The sequence below is a fragment of the Hypomesus nipponensis genome, chromosome 7, assembly GCF_054491055.1.
Source record: "Hypomesus nipponensis isolate SF chromosome 7, ASM5449105v1, whole genome shotgun sequence".
Lineage (NCBI taxonomy): Eukaryota > Metazoa > Chordata > Actinopteri > Osmeriformes > Osmeridae > Hypomesus > Hypomesus nipponensis.
In genome coordinates, this window is record NC_140367.1 from 4,257,794 (window position 1) to 4,272,824 (window position 15,031).

The 15,031-nt window shown below is 49.7% G+C and overlaps 1 protein-coding gene across 1 annotated transcript in view; it reads left to right on the top strand.

Annotated features, from left to right (window-relative positions):
* nrcama (neuronal cell adhesion molecule a) overlaps positions 1–14,939 on the top strand; it is a 36,172-nt gene extending 21,233 nt beyond the window's left edge. Inside the window, exons 4-29 of the mRNA XM_084701402.1 lie at positions 12–205; positions 307–429; positions 767–937; positions 1,897–2,008; positions 2,102–2,286; positions 2,440–2,571; positions 2,807–2,950; positions 3,077–3,188; positions 3,336–3,502; positions 3,618–3,765; positions 3,975–4,099; positions 4,788–4,889; positions 5,144–5,341; positions 5,500–5,570; positions 5,718–5,943; positions 6,143–6,258; positions 6,435–6,642; positions 7,093–7,215; positions 7,329–7,502; positions 8,070–8,105; positions 8,734–8,799; positions 9,301–9,423; positions 9,685–9,840; positions 10,267–10,398; positions 10,512–10,590; positions 12,308–14,939. Of these exons, the coding sequence (XP_084557528.1) occupies positions 12–205; positions 307–429; positions 767–937; positions 1,897–2,008; positions 2,102–2,286; positions 2,440–2,571; positions 2,807–2,950; positions 3,077–3,188; positions 3,336–3,502; positions 3,618–3,765; positions 3,975–4,099; positions 4,788–4,889; positions 5,144–5,341; positions 5,500–5,570; positions 5,718–5,943; positions 6,143–6,258; positions 6,435–6,642; positions 7,093–7,215; positions 7,329–7,502; positions 8,070–8,105; positions 8,734–8,799; positions 9,301–9,423; positions 9,685–9,840; positions 10,267–10,398; positions 10,512–10,590; positions 12,308–12,542 (3,658 nt within the window). The 3' untranslated portion in view covers positions 12,543–14,939. The remainder of the gene's footprint in view (positions 1–11; positions 206–306; positions 430–766; positions 938–1,896; positions 2,009–2,101; positions 2,287–2,439; positions 2,572–2,806; positions 2,951–3,076; positions 3,189–3,335; positions 3,503–3,617; positions 3,766–3,974; positions 4,100–4,787; positions 4,890–5,143; positions 5,342–5,499; positions 5,571–5,717; positions 5,944–6,142; positions 6,259–6,434; positions 6,643–7,092; positions 7,216–7,328; positions 7,503–8,069; positions 8,106–8,733; positions 8,800–9,300; positions 9,424–9,684; positions 9,841–10,266; positions 10,399–10,511; positions 10,591–12,307) is intronic.
* Positions 14,940–15,031: the final 92 nt, after the last annotated feature.

Sequence of the window (15,031 nt, forward strand, 5' to 3'; positions counted from 1 at the left end):
CTGTGTTCCAGCTTCTCGTGGACAAGGAACGGGACTCACTTTGATGTGGAGAAGGACTCCAAGGTTCTGATGAAGCCCAACTCGGGAACACTGGTCATCGACATCAGCGGCGAGAAGGCGGAGGCCTACGAGGGCGTGTACCAGTGCACCGCCCGCAACGAGCATGGCACCGCCCTGTCAAACAACATTGTCATCCGCCAGCCCAGTAAGACCACACAACCCTACCCTAGCCTCCACCCTAACCCCCCAACCCCCCCCCCCCCCCCCCCTAACCCTGTCCGATAACACGGCGTGTGTGACTCGCAGGGTCCCCCTTGTGGTCGAAGGAGAGGAACGAGGCTATCGTGGTGCAGGTGGGGGGCTCCCTGGTGCTGCAGTGTCGCCCCCCCGCAGGCCTGCCCCCCCCGAATATCTTCTGGATGGACAACCGTAAGACCTGCTCCCCCTGACACAGGCCGTGGAGCTGCTGTGTGGCTCAGCTGTAGCTTTGATGTGCTCATACATAAGCTCTGGTCTGTGTGGAAACTGTTACGTGCTAATGAAGTAAACTCTCAAGTTTCTTATTGTCTCTCCCTGCCCACTCCCACTCTGTCTCTCTCTCTTTCTCTCTATTTCTCTCTCTATTTCTCTCTCTATTTCTCTCTCTTTCTCTCTCTTTTCTCTCTCTATTTCTCTCTATTTCTCTCTATCTCTTTTTCTCTCTCTATCTCTCTCTATTTCTCTCTCTCTATTTCTCTCTCTCTCTCTCTCTCTCTCTCTCTTCCAGACTTCCGGAGGCTGTCGCAGGATGCCCGTGTGTCCCAGGCTCTAAATGGAGACCTGTACTTCTCCAACATCCTCCCGGAGGACACGAGGAGCGACTACATCTGCTACGCTCGCTTCCCCCACACCCGCACCATCCAGCAGAAGCAGCCCATCAACGTCAAAGTCATAGACAGTAAGTTCTCATGAGGCCTGACGGGACCTGGGTTCCACATGGGTTCCACATGAGATCTACCTGTCATTCTACCTTTGTTCTGTCTTGGTTAAACTCGTTTAATTGTTACCACTCAATTTGTTTCCCATTAGTTTGACATATTTCTGTTCAGTTCTTTGTCATGTGAGATGTGTTTGACATGGTAAATATACTTACTTTACGTTAAAACCCATCTGGTTTTCTCTGCTGGTCATACTGTATGCTGTCATGGTCCTCTCTCCTGTCCTCCAGCCTGGTTCTTTCTGGTCCATTCTTCTCCTCTTCCTGCATGTTTACGCTGTTCTGTTGTATTACAGTGGATGTTCTCAATGAAACAGTGGCTGCTTTGTACAATGTCACTGAGTTCTATAGTGGTGAGTGATGGTAAACCCTTTCAAGTCTTCAGAGTGAACCCAGTCCTGTCCACCTGCCCCAAGCAACAACCCCCCTCCCCCCTCCTCCCTTCTCCCCCAGCCTGCCCTCAACGTATTCCCAGCCGGCCCCCACCCGTCCCCACCTGCAACCATCCTCAACCTTCTCTACCCTAATCTTACTTGGAATAATAATCTAACTTTAACCTACCTCTACCTGACTACATGTAATTACGTACATTTTTTTTATTGGATTATACATGCATATATAGTATCTGCATCTCCATATCTCCTTTCCAGCCCAACAATGAGGTTGTGAATCTATGTACACTTCAACTGGCTCAGGCTGGGTAGCAAACATTACAGCATCCTACAGCAGTCCCTAAAAGGAAAACCAACTTTAAGAATAGTTTTAGCGCCTGGATGAATGTTTACTTGATGAAATTGTTCAATTGTGAATCAAGAAGGCACTACAAGAGGGTAGCTCTTGACAGAGGTTCTACTTGGGTTCTAGTCAGGTATTGCTTGCGTTGTGAAGGTGTTCTAATGTTCCCTGTCTCCTGTTCTCAGATGGTCTGACGGGAGAGCGCAGGCCCACTTTCATGACTCCTACTGGACCCAGCAGCACCAAGATGGTTCTGAGAGGAGAGACCTTGGAGCTGGAGTGTATCGCTGAGGGCCTGTAAGTATCACACACACACACACACACACACACACAGCCTTTCAAGTCAACAGTAACTAGTGACAGCGCAATGCTTTCTGTTGGTTCTGAAAGGCCGACTCCAGAAATGTCTTGGGGGAAGGACAATGGAGATCTGCCTAGCGACAGGATGTCCCTTCACAACTTCCAGAAGACGCTGCACATTGTGGAGGTGACAGAGGCAGACGCGGGAGACTACCGCTGCTCTGCCCAGAACAGCCTTGGCAACGCCCACCACATCATCAAGGTCGTTGTCAAAGGTGAGTCATAGTCTCTCTCTCTCTCTCTTTCTTTCTCTCTCTCTCTCTCTCTCTCTCTCTCTCTCTCTCTCTCTCTCTCTCTCTTTCTCTCTATCTCTCTCTCTCTCTCTCTCTCTTCCTGAAATTGATTTGAACCTCTCTCTGCCCCCCCAGCCTCCCCTTTCTGGATCAGTGCCCCCAGGAACTTGATCCTGGCACCGAAGGAGACTGGCATCCTGACCTGCCGTGCGGGCGGAGACCCCAAGCCCCAGATCAGCTGGTCTGTCAACGGGGTGCCCATAGCGAGTGAGTACGCTGGCCGTCACGAGACGCCGTGAAGCTGAAAGGCAGTGTGTGTATGACCATCAGTGTGTGTATAACCATCAGTGCCTGTATGACCATCAGTGCATGTATAACTGTCAGAATTTTTTTCCAACAATAACCATCAGTGCCTGTATGACCATCAGTGCGTGTATGACCATCAGTGCCTGTATGACCATCAGTGTGTGTATAACCATCAGTGTGTGTTCTCCATCCACAGACTCTCCCAAGGACCTGAGCAGGAAGGTGGAGGACGACACGGTGATCCTGAGCGACGTCCAGACAGGCTCCAGTGCCGTCTACCAGTGCAACGTCTCCAACGAGTTTGGATACCTGCTGGCCAACGCCTTCGTCAGTGTTCTGGGTGAGTTTGGACACGGAGGGAAAGGGGAGCAGAGTTACTCGTTGTTTCCCCACGGCAAACCCGTCAGGGCATGTTTATAGCGGTGTGATGACGCTGTTTGACCTTCGACCCTGCCGTGTCGTCCAGCTGAGCCACCTCGCGTCCTGACTCCCCCCAACAACCTGTACCAGGTGATCACCAACAGTCGCGCCCTGCTGGACTGCGCCTCCTTCGGGTCACCCATACCCACCATCACATGGTACGCTTAGCAGTGTGTAGCCAACACTGGAGTGACACTATAACCACACTAAAATAATACTGCTATATTACTGTTAGTGATACTGTTGTTAGGGAAATTAAAATGAAAACGCGGTTGACCTGACCTATGGTTGATTTGTGTGTCCAGGTTCAAGGACAGCCAGACCAGTATTCTAAACGACGACCCTTATGTCATCCATGAGAACGGAACCTTGGAGATCCACGGCGCTCAGCCGCTAAACAGCGGCAAGTACACCTGCATTGCCTCCAACAACCTGGGCACCAAGGAGAACCACGTCTACCTGGAGGTCAAAGGTGAGACACGAGCCAATCGGAACCATAGACATCCGACACCACGTCACAAGCATCCAATCGGTTTCCAACTGAGAAGGTGCTGATTGGTTGCGGTTGCGGTGTCTCCATCCTGCAGAGCCGACCCGAATCCTGCGGCAGCCTGAATACAAGGAGGTGGAGAGGAACAGGGTGGCCGTGTTTGAGTGTAAGGTGAAACACGACCCCACCCTGGTGCCCACCATGATCTGGCTCAAGGACAATGCAGAGCTGCCAGCTGACGAGAGGTACACACACCACACACACACACACACACACACACATGTATGTCCCTACACGCACAAACACGCATGTGTATCCACACAGACACACACACACACATTTTTCTATATCACTGTGCAGCAGTGTGTTTTATTATAATATCCTCCTGCTGCTTTGATATCATTATATACAGTATTATTTGACCAGACTGGCCTGACCATGCTTGTGTTTTCAGGTTTGTGCTGGATGAAGACACTCTGACCATCAGAGATGTGACAGAGGAAGATGAGGGAACCTACACCTGCATTAGGAACACCACCTTGGACCAGGACTCTGCTAGCGCCATGCTAACCGTCATTGGTACGCTGTCGTCTGCTGTACCTTCCCCGCTCTGCTCTCTAGTCTCTTGCAGCAGAGCAATCTTTTCTGTGTTTGGCACTGGGCCTTTCCTTTGTTGTGTAAGCCAGTGTAAGTTACCAGTTGAGTGTCTTACTGTATGCACTATCTCTGTGAGTATCTTCTTAGTTACCGAACTGAGACTCTGATCTCCATAACTGTGTTAGACAATCTCATAGAACTCATCTCTTTGTGTTAACCTGATAGGACAGGATCAGTGTTCCAGCAGATGCCTATGGTAAACATGCTCTATCTCTGATTTCTAACTAACTCCTCCCCTTCCTGCTGCGCTGGCTCTCTCAGAGGCCACACCCCCTCCACCTATCGTCTACGGTAAACAACATTAGCAACTTTAGCTTAGCATCGTCATCCTCATCACCATCATCACCATCCCTTCTGGCCTGAATGAGCGCTGACCCTCATCTTCATTGGAATCCATTAAATCTGTTTTTAGACCTTTGCTCCGACTGGGATGACTGCTGAATATAATTTTCTTTATTTACTTGTATTCATTTTACTTTATTTTCCGTGATTTTGGCTGTTGAGATACCCTATCACTGGTCCCTATATGTTCAAGTTATGGCTGAGGAGATTGGCACTAGACTAACAGCAGTCGGGATTGCTGGTTCTGACCTGGTCTTGCTGTTTCCAGAGCAACCGGATCCGCCCTCTGACCTGGAGCTAACAGAGCAGAGAGATCGCAGTGTTCAACTGACCTGGACGCCCGGAGAAGAACACAACAGCCCCACTCAGAGTACGTCCAGCCCTACTGGTGTCTACTGCAGTCTACTGGTGTCTGCTGCCATCTACTGGTGTCTGCTGGTACTAACTTCAGTGGCTTACAACAAGCTACTGTCGTGTAGTAAACTGGTCCACTGGTTATTGTAGCACACCAAATCTGTCCATTGGCTATGTTAATTCATCATCCAATTTCCTAAATTGTAAGATCTTACTGCCTAGAGTACCAGATAGATATCTGACCTCGGGAATGTTTCCTTACTGAAACAGAGTTCCTAATCCAGTATGAGGATCTTCTCCACGAGCCGGGTGTTTGGACCAACCTGTCTGAGGTGGACGGTGGCCGGACCACAGCCCAGCTGGACCTCTCCCCCTACGCCTGGTACTCCTTCAGGGTGCTAGCCCAAAACGCTGTGGGCTTCAGCCTGCCCAGCCAGCCCTCTCCTCAGTACAGGACCAACCCTGCAGGTACAGGACCACTAGACAGAACAGGACTGCTAGAGAGTACATGGCTTACCCTGTAGGGACTCTGTCTAGGGGGTTGAACAGGACCGGGTTACTTACCCAGTTATCCAGCAGTGGATAGTCAGCCTTCCTGTATTTTGACTCCTTATGGTCTCCCTCAGCTCCAGAGGTGAACCCATCAGAGGTCCAGGGTGTGGGGACTGAACATGACAACCTGGTCATCTCCTGGAAGGTACGCTGCATGCCTCATATACATAGCCATCATATACCTTAGCGAGGATCTCCTTAGTTACATAGTTGAGACTCGGGAGTCAGTTCTTAGGTTGTTAGCAAGGTATCTGTTATCTGGTTATCTGAGATCCAATGCCTCCCTTTGCAGAAGCTGTCAGGCCTGCAGGCTAACGGACCAGGCCTGATGTACAAGGTTCAGTGGAGACAGCAGGGCGTTGACCAAGAATGGGCCTCTGAGACTGTTCATAACGTGTCCCAGTTTGTGGTGTCGGGCACGCCCACGTTTGTTCCCTACGAGGTCAGAGTTCAAGCAGTGAACGACAACGGAGAAGCCCCGGAACCAGAGGTGGTTCTGGGACATTCCGGAGAGGATTGTGAGTACTGAGGGGTCAGGACTGTGAGTACTGAGGGGTCAGGGGTCAGGACTGTGAGTACTGAGGGGTCAGGGGTCAGGACTGTGAGTACTGAGGGGTCAGGGTCGGGTACTTGAATGTGTGTATGTGCATGGAGATGTCTTGTGTGTGAGAATGTGTGTGTGTGTTGGTAACCCACGCTGCCTCTCTGCGCCCCCAGTGCCCCAGAAAGCACCAGAGAGTGTGCAGGTGCTGGTCCAGAACGGCACCCTGGCGGAGGTCCACTGGGAGCCCGTACCCCCCCTCTCTGTGAGGGGCCGTCTGCAGGGATACAAGGTACCGCCCTGGAACTCATGGTTACCACTCATACGTCTATGTCTCGCTGTTATCATCTGTGAACATTTGACCAAGGGTCGTGACTTTTTTGGTTGAAATTCACTGCTAGGATCAACCTGAGGAAATTGTGTAGTGCCTGTACTAAGAGTATGTGTGTGTGTGTGTGTGTGTGTCAGGTGTACTACTGGAGGGAGCGGAGCCTGCACGGAGAGCAGGACGGAGTGGGGAAGCAGCAGCAGGTGTTGTCGTTCAGCGGGAACCGGAGCGAGGGCCGTCTTCCGGGCCTGCAGCCCTACAGCCTGTACGGCCTCTCCATCAGGGTGCTCAATGGGAAGGGGGAGGGGCCCGCCAGCACCAATCACACCTTTGAGACTCCGGAGGGAGGTGCGTACGGTACAGGAAGTCAGGTCGAGCTGGACATTTACATGTATTCATTTAGCAGACGCTTTTATCCCAACGCAACTTCCAAAAGAGAGCTTTACAAAGGGCATAGGTCACTGATAATAACAACAAGATAGCCCCAAAAACATTGCGGGTTAGCCAAAACATGAGCTTGGATCCAGGTCATTCCAGTGCCAACTAGAATGTCCCACTCTTGTTTGGTTGGTTGTTTGGCTGAACAGCACATTCCTAACCATGTTTTTCTTTCCCAGGTCCTAAACTTGGACCAGGATATTTACTTTACACTATATAACAATGTGTTTGATTAGAAAAATCTAGCCTGGGTTAGATTGGATTTGTTGGCTCACTTTTGTTTACTTTTAAATGTCATGTGTGCAACTGTATTTAGTCGGTGTCCATACTATTGTGGTTGTGTGTTGTGTTCTTGTCTAGTCCCTGGGCCTCCCTCCTACCTGAAGATCACCAACCCCAACGTGGACTCTCTGACGCTGGAGTGGGGTCCTCCTCAGGACAACAATGGCCGCCTCACCGGCTACACGCTCAAGTACCAGCCAGGTCTGCATCTGCACCGCTGGGTCTTACTCTTAAAGACGTTCTCCCATCATGTCTCTCATGGGTCAACTTCCTAATAATGCCCCCCCTCCCCCCTTTCCTTTCTCTCCTTCCAGTTAACAACACAAATGAGTTGGGTCCAGTGGAAGAGTTGGTGTTCTTAGCCAACGAGTCGTCCACCACGCTGTCAAACTTGAAGTATAGCACACGTTACAAGTTCTTCTTCACCGCTAAGACCATCAAGGGCTCCGGCCCCTCCATCAGTGAGGAGACTGTCATCATGGACGAAGGTGAGAGGTTGTATACACATAGACACAACACCGATCATAAAGACACAGATAGGTAGTCATGAAGAATACTAATAGCACAGTAAAGGATGAACGCAATGCGGATTTGCCCCTATGACTCACAAGTTAGTTACTTCCTCAGCCGACCCTGTGTGAGTTTCAGTCTTTGGGACACTATAGCGCATTCACCAGGAGTCCTTTTTGACACAGACAATTTTGTTTTTCCTCTAAATGGCCATGGGTGATCAGGAATGTTTCCATTCCCTGTCATGTTCACATCGCTGACTCCCTCTGTCTCTAAAACCTTTTTTGGGAGATTTTTTTTTCAACCTCTCAAAACTTATTTATCCAAAATAGTTTTCCAACCATTCAAAACTTTTTTCCCACACACACAAAACAAGCGTTTTTTTTTCAAAATAATGTTAACCAGAAAAATCTACTTAACGTACAGTAACGAAGTATAAAGTAGGCTACAGTAACAAAATATTTGCCATCTTCCCACCTCTGGTCTCTATTTTATGTTCTCTCTTCTTCCCTTCCTCTCTGTTCCTCTTCTCCTCTTCTCTGAAGCCTTAATCCAGCAGCCCTCACTAGGTGGGGGTCAAGGTAAAACAAGTGCACCAGCGGAAGCCCCTGCACGTTCCTTTTCAGAAGACGTTATTCCTCAGCCCTGTTTAGATAGACCAGCTTCCGAGCAATGGCTAGTTTGCCGAGCGCTCCTTGCATGTTCCTCCCTTTAGGCTACGCTAGCTGTAGGCTACGCTAGCTTCAGCTGTAGCATATAGCCTATAGGCTATGCTACCTATTGCTTAGCTAAAAGCATACCTCAAGCAAACATCATGGTACTCTCACTGCATCTTAAATTTCAAGCATACAGTATGTTCTACACTACAACAGAAACCCATGAACATCTAGACTAGTCATATAGACCCCAACCCCCACCTCATATCTTCTACTAAGGCTTGTTTGCATGATGCTCCCTCTAGACTGTACTATACCAGCACTACAGTGTTTCCTGTTCTGGTCACCATCCAAAAAGATCACTGAGGCTGATCGTGAATCAGTGGGGTGGGTGTGGGGTGGGGTTTTCCACACCTTACGGTCTGAAGACCACGGCTTATGACTGCATGCCGATAACAGTTCTCTCACTCTGCACTGTGTCTTGTTAATGATTGAGTGTTTGTTTGTTGTGCCCGTGGTGTTTGGTGCTTCACTCTTCTCCGTGTTCTTTCAGATCTCACAGAGCCCCCCCACCCAACCTCACCCATCACTCAGCCTTCACTTTCCCCGATACACAAGGGTACAAACACTCCTTGGCTTCCCCCCTCTCTCTCCCCCTCTCTCTTCAGTTTATCTCTGGCTGCAGGCTAATGTTTGGCCAAGCTTTGCGAGACCAAGAGGCTTGTACATGTCTTTGTAAACACTCTTCTCCGTTTTAAGGAAAGGAAATGGTAGAATTGGTTCTGCAGTTCAGTTGCACGGGGACTGTACTTCACAGACATACATCACTTTGATTGAACAGATCAGTCAACATGGGAATCAATTGAACCCGTTATGAGCTAGATACATTTGTACCATAGTTAGTGGGATGGATATAGATATGCAAATCTTGTTTTGACTTTCAATATATCAGAGAAGATGAGATGACTGATTCAAAGTATAATCTGGACTTGAGTTCATTTGAATTACCATGAGTGTCTAGCTATAACGGCTGTGTGTACTCTCTCTGTTGCGGCAAGTAAAGCTGACTAGTTATGTGTGTGTCCTTGTGTGTGTGTGTGTGTTCTCTCTGTGTGGCCAGTGCCACCAAAAGGCCCAACATTCAGCAGCGTTAACACGACAGTCACGGAGGATGGAGCAGGCATCAGTTGGGAATACTCTGGAGCAGAAAAGAATGTGTTTGTGGAATATGTAGTAGAGAACAGTAAGCATCCGTAAAATCCCATCACTTCCCTGACAAGCTACCTGCATGCTCAGCAATAGCCTCTGTATACTGGAGCTACTGTTACCATGATAAATCCCCATCTTAACTTGACCATCATCCCTGGGCGTGTGGAGATTGTCTTTGCTGTCAACATACATGGACCTACCATCCTCCCAATACCCCAGTGTCCACTTCATCAGGCTGCACAGGCCTCCTCTCCTCCCCCCTCACTCCCCTCCACCCCTCCTCCCTCTGTTCCAGGTAAAGAAGAGTGGAGGAAGGAGTTTGTTAATGGCTCCCAGAGCCATCTGATTAAGGGTTTAAAGCCTGGGACCTCATATAGAGTGCGGGTGGTAGCTAGAGACCAGTCTGGGGCCAGCGTTCATAGCACTGAGGAGCACAGGATAACGGTACCAGGTGAGGCAGCGCAGCATGCCTCCATGTAGATGGTCTTTGTAGTTCCCACGCGTCACCCTCCATTCTTTTTATTATCGTTTTGTAGTCCTGACCATCAGAGGTGTCCAGTGTTTTGGTAGGTCCAAGCATGACTCATCGTAGCCATCCTTCATTTTTTCTTTTCAGTTCTCCATCCAGGTTCTGTAGGTGGATCTCATTGCAGGAGTGCATTAGTGGGCGGTTGTCATTGCATGTCATGTATGTTTTCTGTGCCAACATGTTTCCTGCCAACAGGTTTTCTGCCAACAGGTTTCCTCTGTCTAAATATAGCGTGGACTGCTATCAGGATCAGGAACCCTGGGGTTCTATCAACGGGGCCATGATAACACACTGAACCATCGTGTTTGCTCTTTCTCCCTGTGTGTGTGTGTGTGTGTGTGTGTTTAGCCATAGCCAGCAGACAGGTAGACATTGCGACCCAGGGCTGGTTTATCGGCCTGATGTGTGCCATCGCTCTCCTCATCCTGGTCCTTCTGATAGTCTGCTTTATCAAGAGGAACAAGGGGGGGAAATACCCAGGTGAGGAGCATGCATACGTACACACACACACACACACACACACACACAGGATAACCGAGAGTAATAGGTAATACAGCTAGCTAGTATTACAGCCATGCTTGTCTCCGTCACAGTGAAAGAGAAAGAGGATGCCCACCAAGACCCAGAGATCCAGCCCATGAAGGAGGATGACGGGACGTTTGGGGAGTACAGGTGAGAGACAGAGAATAACACACACACACACACTACTGTGATGGTACTACTTTGTCATGTCTGTTCAGAAACACGGAACAGACAAAGGAAGACAGACACCTAGGTGGGTAACCTGAATATGAAAAAATCTATAAGATATCGACTTCCTTCATTATTGTAGCCAACATATTTACACCACTATACAGTATGCTGTGTTTTAAGATCAAATATAATATGAAGCGTTTTATGCTGTGGCTCAGTGTCCATTTGCATGCAATCCTGTTCTCCAGTGAAATCATTCCCATCCTGTGTGTACCGGTCCTCACCACCATGGGGCGCCCTCATGAAACTGCAACACATCAGAGGGCGAAGGAGGTGGACACTATAGAGCAGTGATAATGTGATGATATAAGGGGTGCTTAGAACAGAATCGTCCAACAATAGAACCCTCTACAAAGCCTTTGTTCCAAGGTTTCTTTCATTACTGCAAAGGGTTCCATACAGCTTTATCTGTTTTGTTTTCGGTGGGAAATGTACTGATCATGTCGTAGCGGTGGGTTGCCAGGTTCAGCCTCTCTGTCTCTCTCATCCACTGTCTCTCGTGTGCCTCCATCTGGTGTCTCTGTGTGGGGGAACTCTAGGTCCATGGAAAGGTAAGCTGGGTCCTGCTAGCCTGGCATGTATTAACACACGACCTCTGACGCAGGGCTGTGTGTCTGTCTGCCGTGAGGACCGCTCCTAAAGACAGGAGGGGCCTGGAGAAACCAGCACTGACATGTCAGTTAACTCACCGCTAACTTTTTAGTTAGCCCACCCACCACCATAACCAGTGGTTAACCCTAGCTTTCATCAAGACTAGCTACCAACTACCTGCGTCTGTCTGGCTTCTTCTGTCTGGCCTCCCCTGTTGTCCTTTAGAGACAAATGCATATGCCATCAGCATTCGGTTGGATTGCCCATAGTCTATTCTTGGTTCCTGGTTCTGGGACCTACAGTAGTACAGAACATGTCCTGCAGGTTGTAATGCCCCTGTTTGGTGAAACTTGACAGTATCTGCATTTTGACCAATCCTCCCCTAACCTTGAGCCTGTTGTGCATGGGTGAGCCATAGAGAGCCTACCATCTGACCCTAGCCTGTCTCTAGTGTGTCTTAACATGTTTGCTGAGGGAACGAGCAGCACGTGGTGTGAAGCCCCAGTGAGTCCTGTGGAGCAGTGATCAGCCCTGCTGCTGGACGGCTGGTCCGCTGGTCTGCCAGGCGACTGGTCTGCCAGGCGGCTGGTCTGCTGGTCTGCCAGGCGGCTGGTCTGCTGGTCTGCCGGGCGGCTGGTCTGCTGGTCTGCCAGGCGACTGGTCTGCCAGGCGGCTGGTCTGCTGGTCTGCCAGGCGGCTGGTCTGCTGGTCTGCCGGGCGGCTGGTCTGCTGGTCTGCCGGGCGGCTGGTCTGCTGGTCTGCCGGGCGGCTGGTCTGCTGGTCTGCCGGGCGGCTGGTCTGCTGGTCTGCCGGGCGGCTGGTCTGCTGGTCTGCCGGGCGGCTGGTCTGCTGGTCTGCCGGGCGGCTGGTCTGCTGGTCTGCCGGGCGGCTGGTCTGCTGGTCTGCCGGGCGGCTGGTCTGCTGGTCAGTCGGGCGGCTGGTCTGCTGGTCTGCTGGTCTACAGCGCCCCAGGCTGGTTGACCGCTGCTCTTCAGGACGTCCCCTGGCCTGTCTGGTAACATTCTGTCCTGCCTCTCCTCCCCAGTGACACAGAGGACCACAAGCCTCTGAAGGGCAGCCGGACGCCGTCGAACGGGACGGTACGTCGTGACGAAAGTGACGACAGCCTGGTGGACTATGGCGAGGGTGGGGACGGCCAGTTCAACGAGGACGGTTCCTTCATTGGCCAGTACAGTGGCAGGAAGGAGAAGGACACTCACGAGGGCAACGAGAGCTCCGAAGCGCCCTCGCCCGTCAACGCCAGCAACTCCTTCGTCTAGTCGTCGCCGCGGTGATCACGGGGCCGTGATGACCGTATCCGTCACGATGGTGACTGTCACCATGGTCACAGTCACCTTGGTGACGCGCACCATGGTGACTTTCACTATTGTGATCATCGCCATGGCCACCTGTCACCTCGGCGACTGCCATGATGGTGAAGCATTGTTGCGGTGACTGTCACCGTGATGACTGTCCCGTTGGTGACTGTCACCATGGCGACCATCACCGTGACCAACCGCCACCAAGGCTACTGTCACACCCTCATCATCCACGCTGTCCTGCCCGCTCCAGCCCCTCCCCCCATCGCACTGTGACCTTGCATCCTCACACACACCCATCACGCAAGCCCATCTCTGTTCGACGAAGACAAGGAATGAGGATGTAGACTGTCAGAGACAAAGAGATGAAGAGAGAGAGAGGAGAGGAGGAAGCAATAAGGAGAATGAGGAGGAATGTCTGTTGTGCTGGAGCTGGAGGGACCTATCGGACGACTGCTCCCCACACACCTCACGTGTGCGTGTTTGTGCTGTTTTCTCTTTTGCAAACATATATAGTACACATGGATATAATAGAATATATATTTTCTCAACATACATGACCCACCGGCAACACATAAAAACCTGACATACGTTCATCGGCTTCTGGTATATTGCATGGAATAACAGATGTTTTACCACTCATTCTAACACACCTATGGCTTCTCACCAGTGTTTGTTGATGAACTGTCACAAAGACTGTCACCGCGGTGGTCAGCGGTGCTAACAACTGGTCATGCCTTTTAGCATCTTCCGTCTGTCGTCTGTGTTTTATCCGTATGGTTAATGGTGAAAACGACAGCACCACCCATGTCTTGGTGGAAGGTTGCTGTCAAACATGTGGCTACAATAATATTCTATGTCTTTCTCTGGACAGGAGCTTTGAGTGTACATACTGTAATACTGAAACTGGTCTACAGACAGCAGATGAGGCAGGTATGAAGGACTAGCTCTCCACATTGAGGCCGACAGCCCCTCTCCAAACCACCCCACATCCTGACAGAGCTTTTGGTGGTGTTCCTGGTTCTCTGGGGGTTGTGTTTGAGTTGTTTTCTGGTTATTTTCTGGCCTGTGTTTATTTTTGTTTCGTTCTTTTTCCTCACCAGACACATGCTCTTGTTGCTGTTGCACTGAACACCATCAGAACTGAAATTACAAACGTTGGCTGTCTCATACAACCCCTCAGAGCTGACCTAGAATCAGCTGACTTAAACCAAACCTCAAAACACAAATGTTAATTTGAGTATTTTCAATCTGATCTGAGATCAGCATTTGGAGGTAACCTCACCCTCCTCTGTACTTTCTGGTGAGGGAATACCGGTTGAGGTTTTCCCTAGACAGCTGGTCCACCTTCACCTGAATCCATTCAAACAGCATTTCAACTTCTGCCTTGTGAAAGAAAGACAGAAGAGAAAGACAGAAGGAGAGAGACAGATATAGAGAGGGGGAGAGAGCAGTAGATGTTAGAGACAGAGAGCGGTAGACATTTTGGTGCTAGTTTCAAGAGCTCGAGACGGTGTTAACGTTCAAGAACCTTTCAGCATGGTTAATAGTGCCTTCGTAGAGAACCGAGTTATATAGTTTTAGAGTTCTAGTGTTCTAGGTCTACTCCTGCATTCTGCTCCATCACCAGACCAAACCTTTCCGGTTCTAGCGCAGTTCTCGTGAGGCATCAGTTTTGATAGTCCACTTAGGCAATTGATGGGCCACAGAGCAGATATGAGTCTATTTACATTACAGCAATCAAGGCTCTCTCGACTGTCATAAAGCTGTATGGCTGTCTATAAAGGCTGAAACCTCATCATGCCTGTATGAGGCCCAACTGGTTATACAGTATGTCAATGCTTCACAGGTCGTTCATACGGACCTCCCATTATAGCTTCATGACAGGTGACCTATATCGTATTTATGAGGTATACATTTTTGTGAAGCATCTACATAGGCCTTATAACTGCTTCAGCATCTATAGGGTCTGAGGTTCCAAACAACAGCAGGTGAAGATGATCACGTTCAATCATGCCCCTCTCCTCCCGACATCTACTCCCTCACACACACAGGAGGAGCTGCATACTGCAAACCAGCACCACTGAACTACTGCCAATCTACTGACCGGCTGACTGCCAATCAGGATGGGACATACTGGTAGCACTTAAAGCTGAGGCCAATGGGGTTAGGGTAAAATGGAATGCTAATGAATGTGGAAACAAGTAGTTTTTATCTCATGAATGAAATGTTGCTTGTTTCGTTGCAGAGGCAATGGTATACGTGCTGGTGACATATGTTTTTGCATTTAACCTTATATACATATGTCTTTGTTGTCCCATGTTTTTCTGTAAACTCATAAAACAACCGGAATTTCAATGTGTACCCCTTATATAATGAACGACTTGGTGTGTGCAAGTATGTATGTGTGTATGTATGATGTCTCCTACTGCTTTCTATCTACATTAATG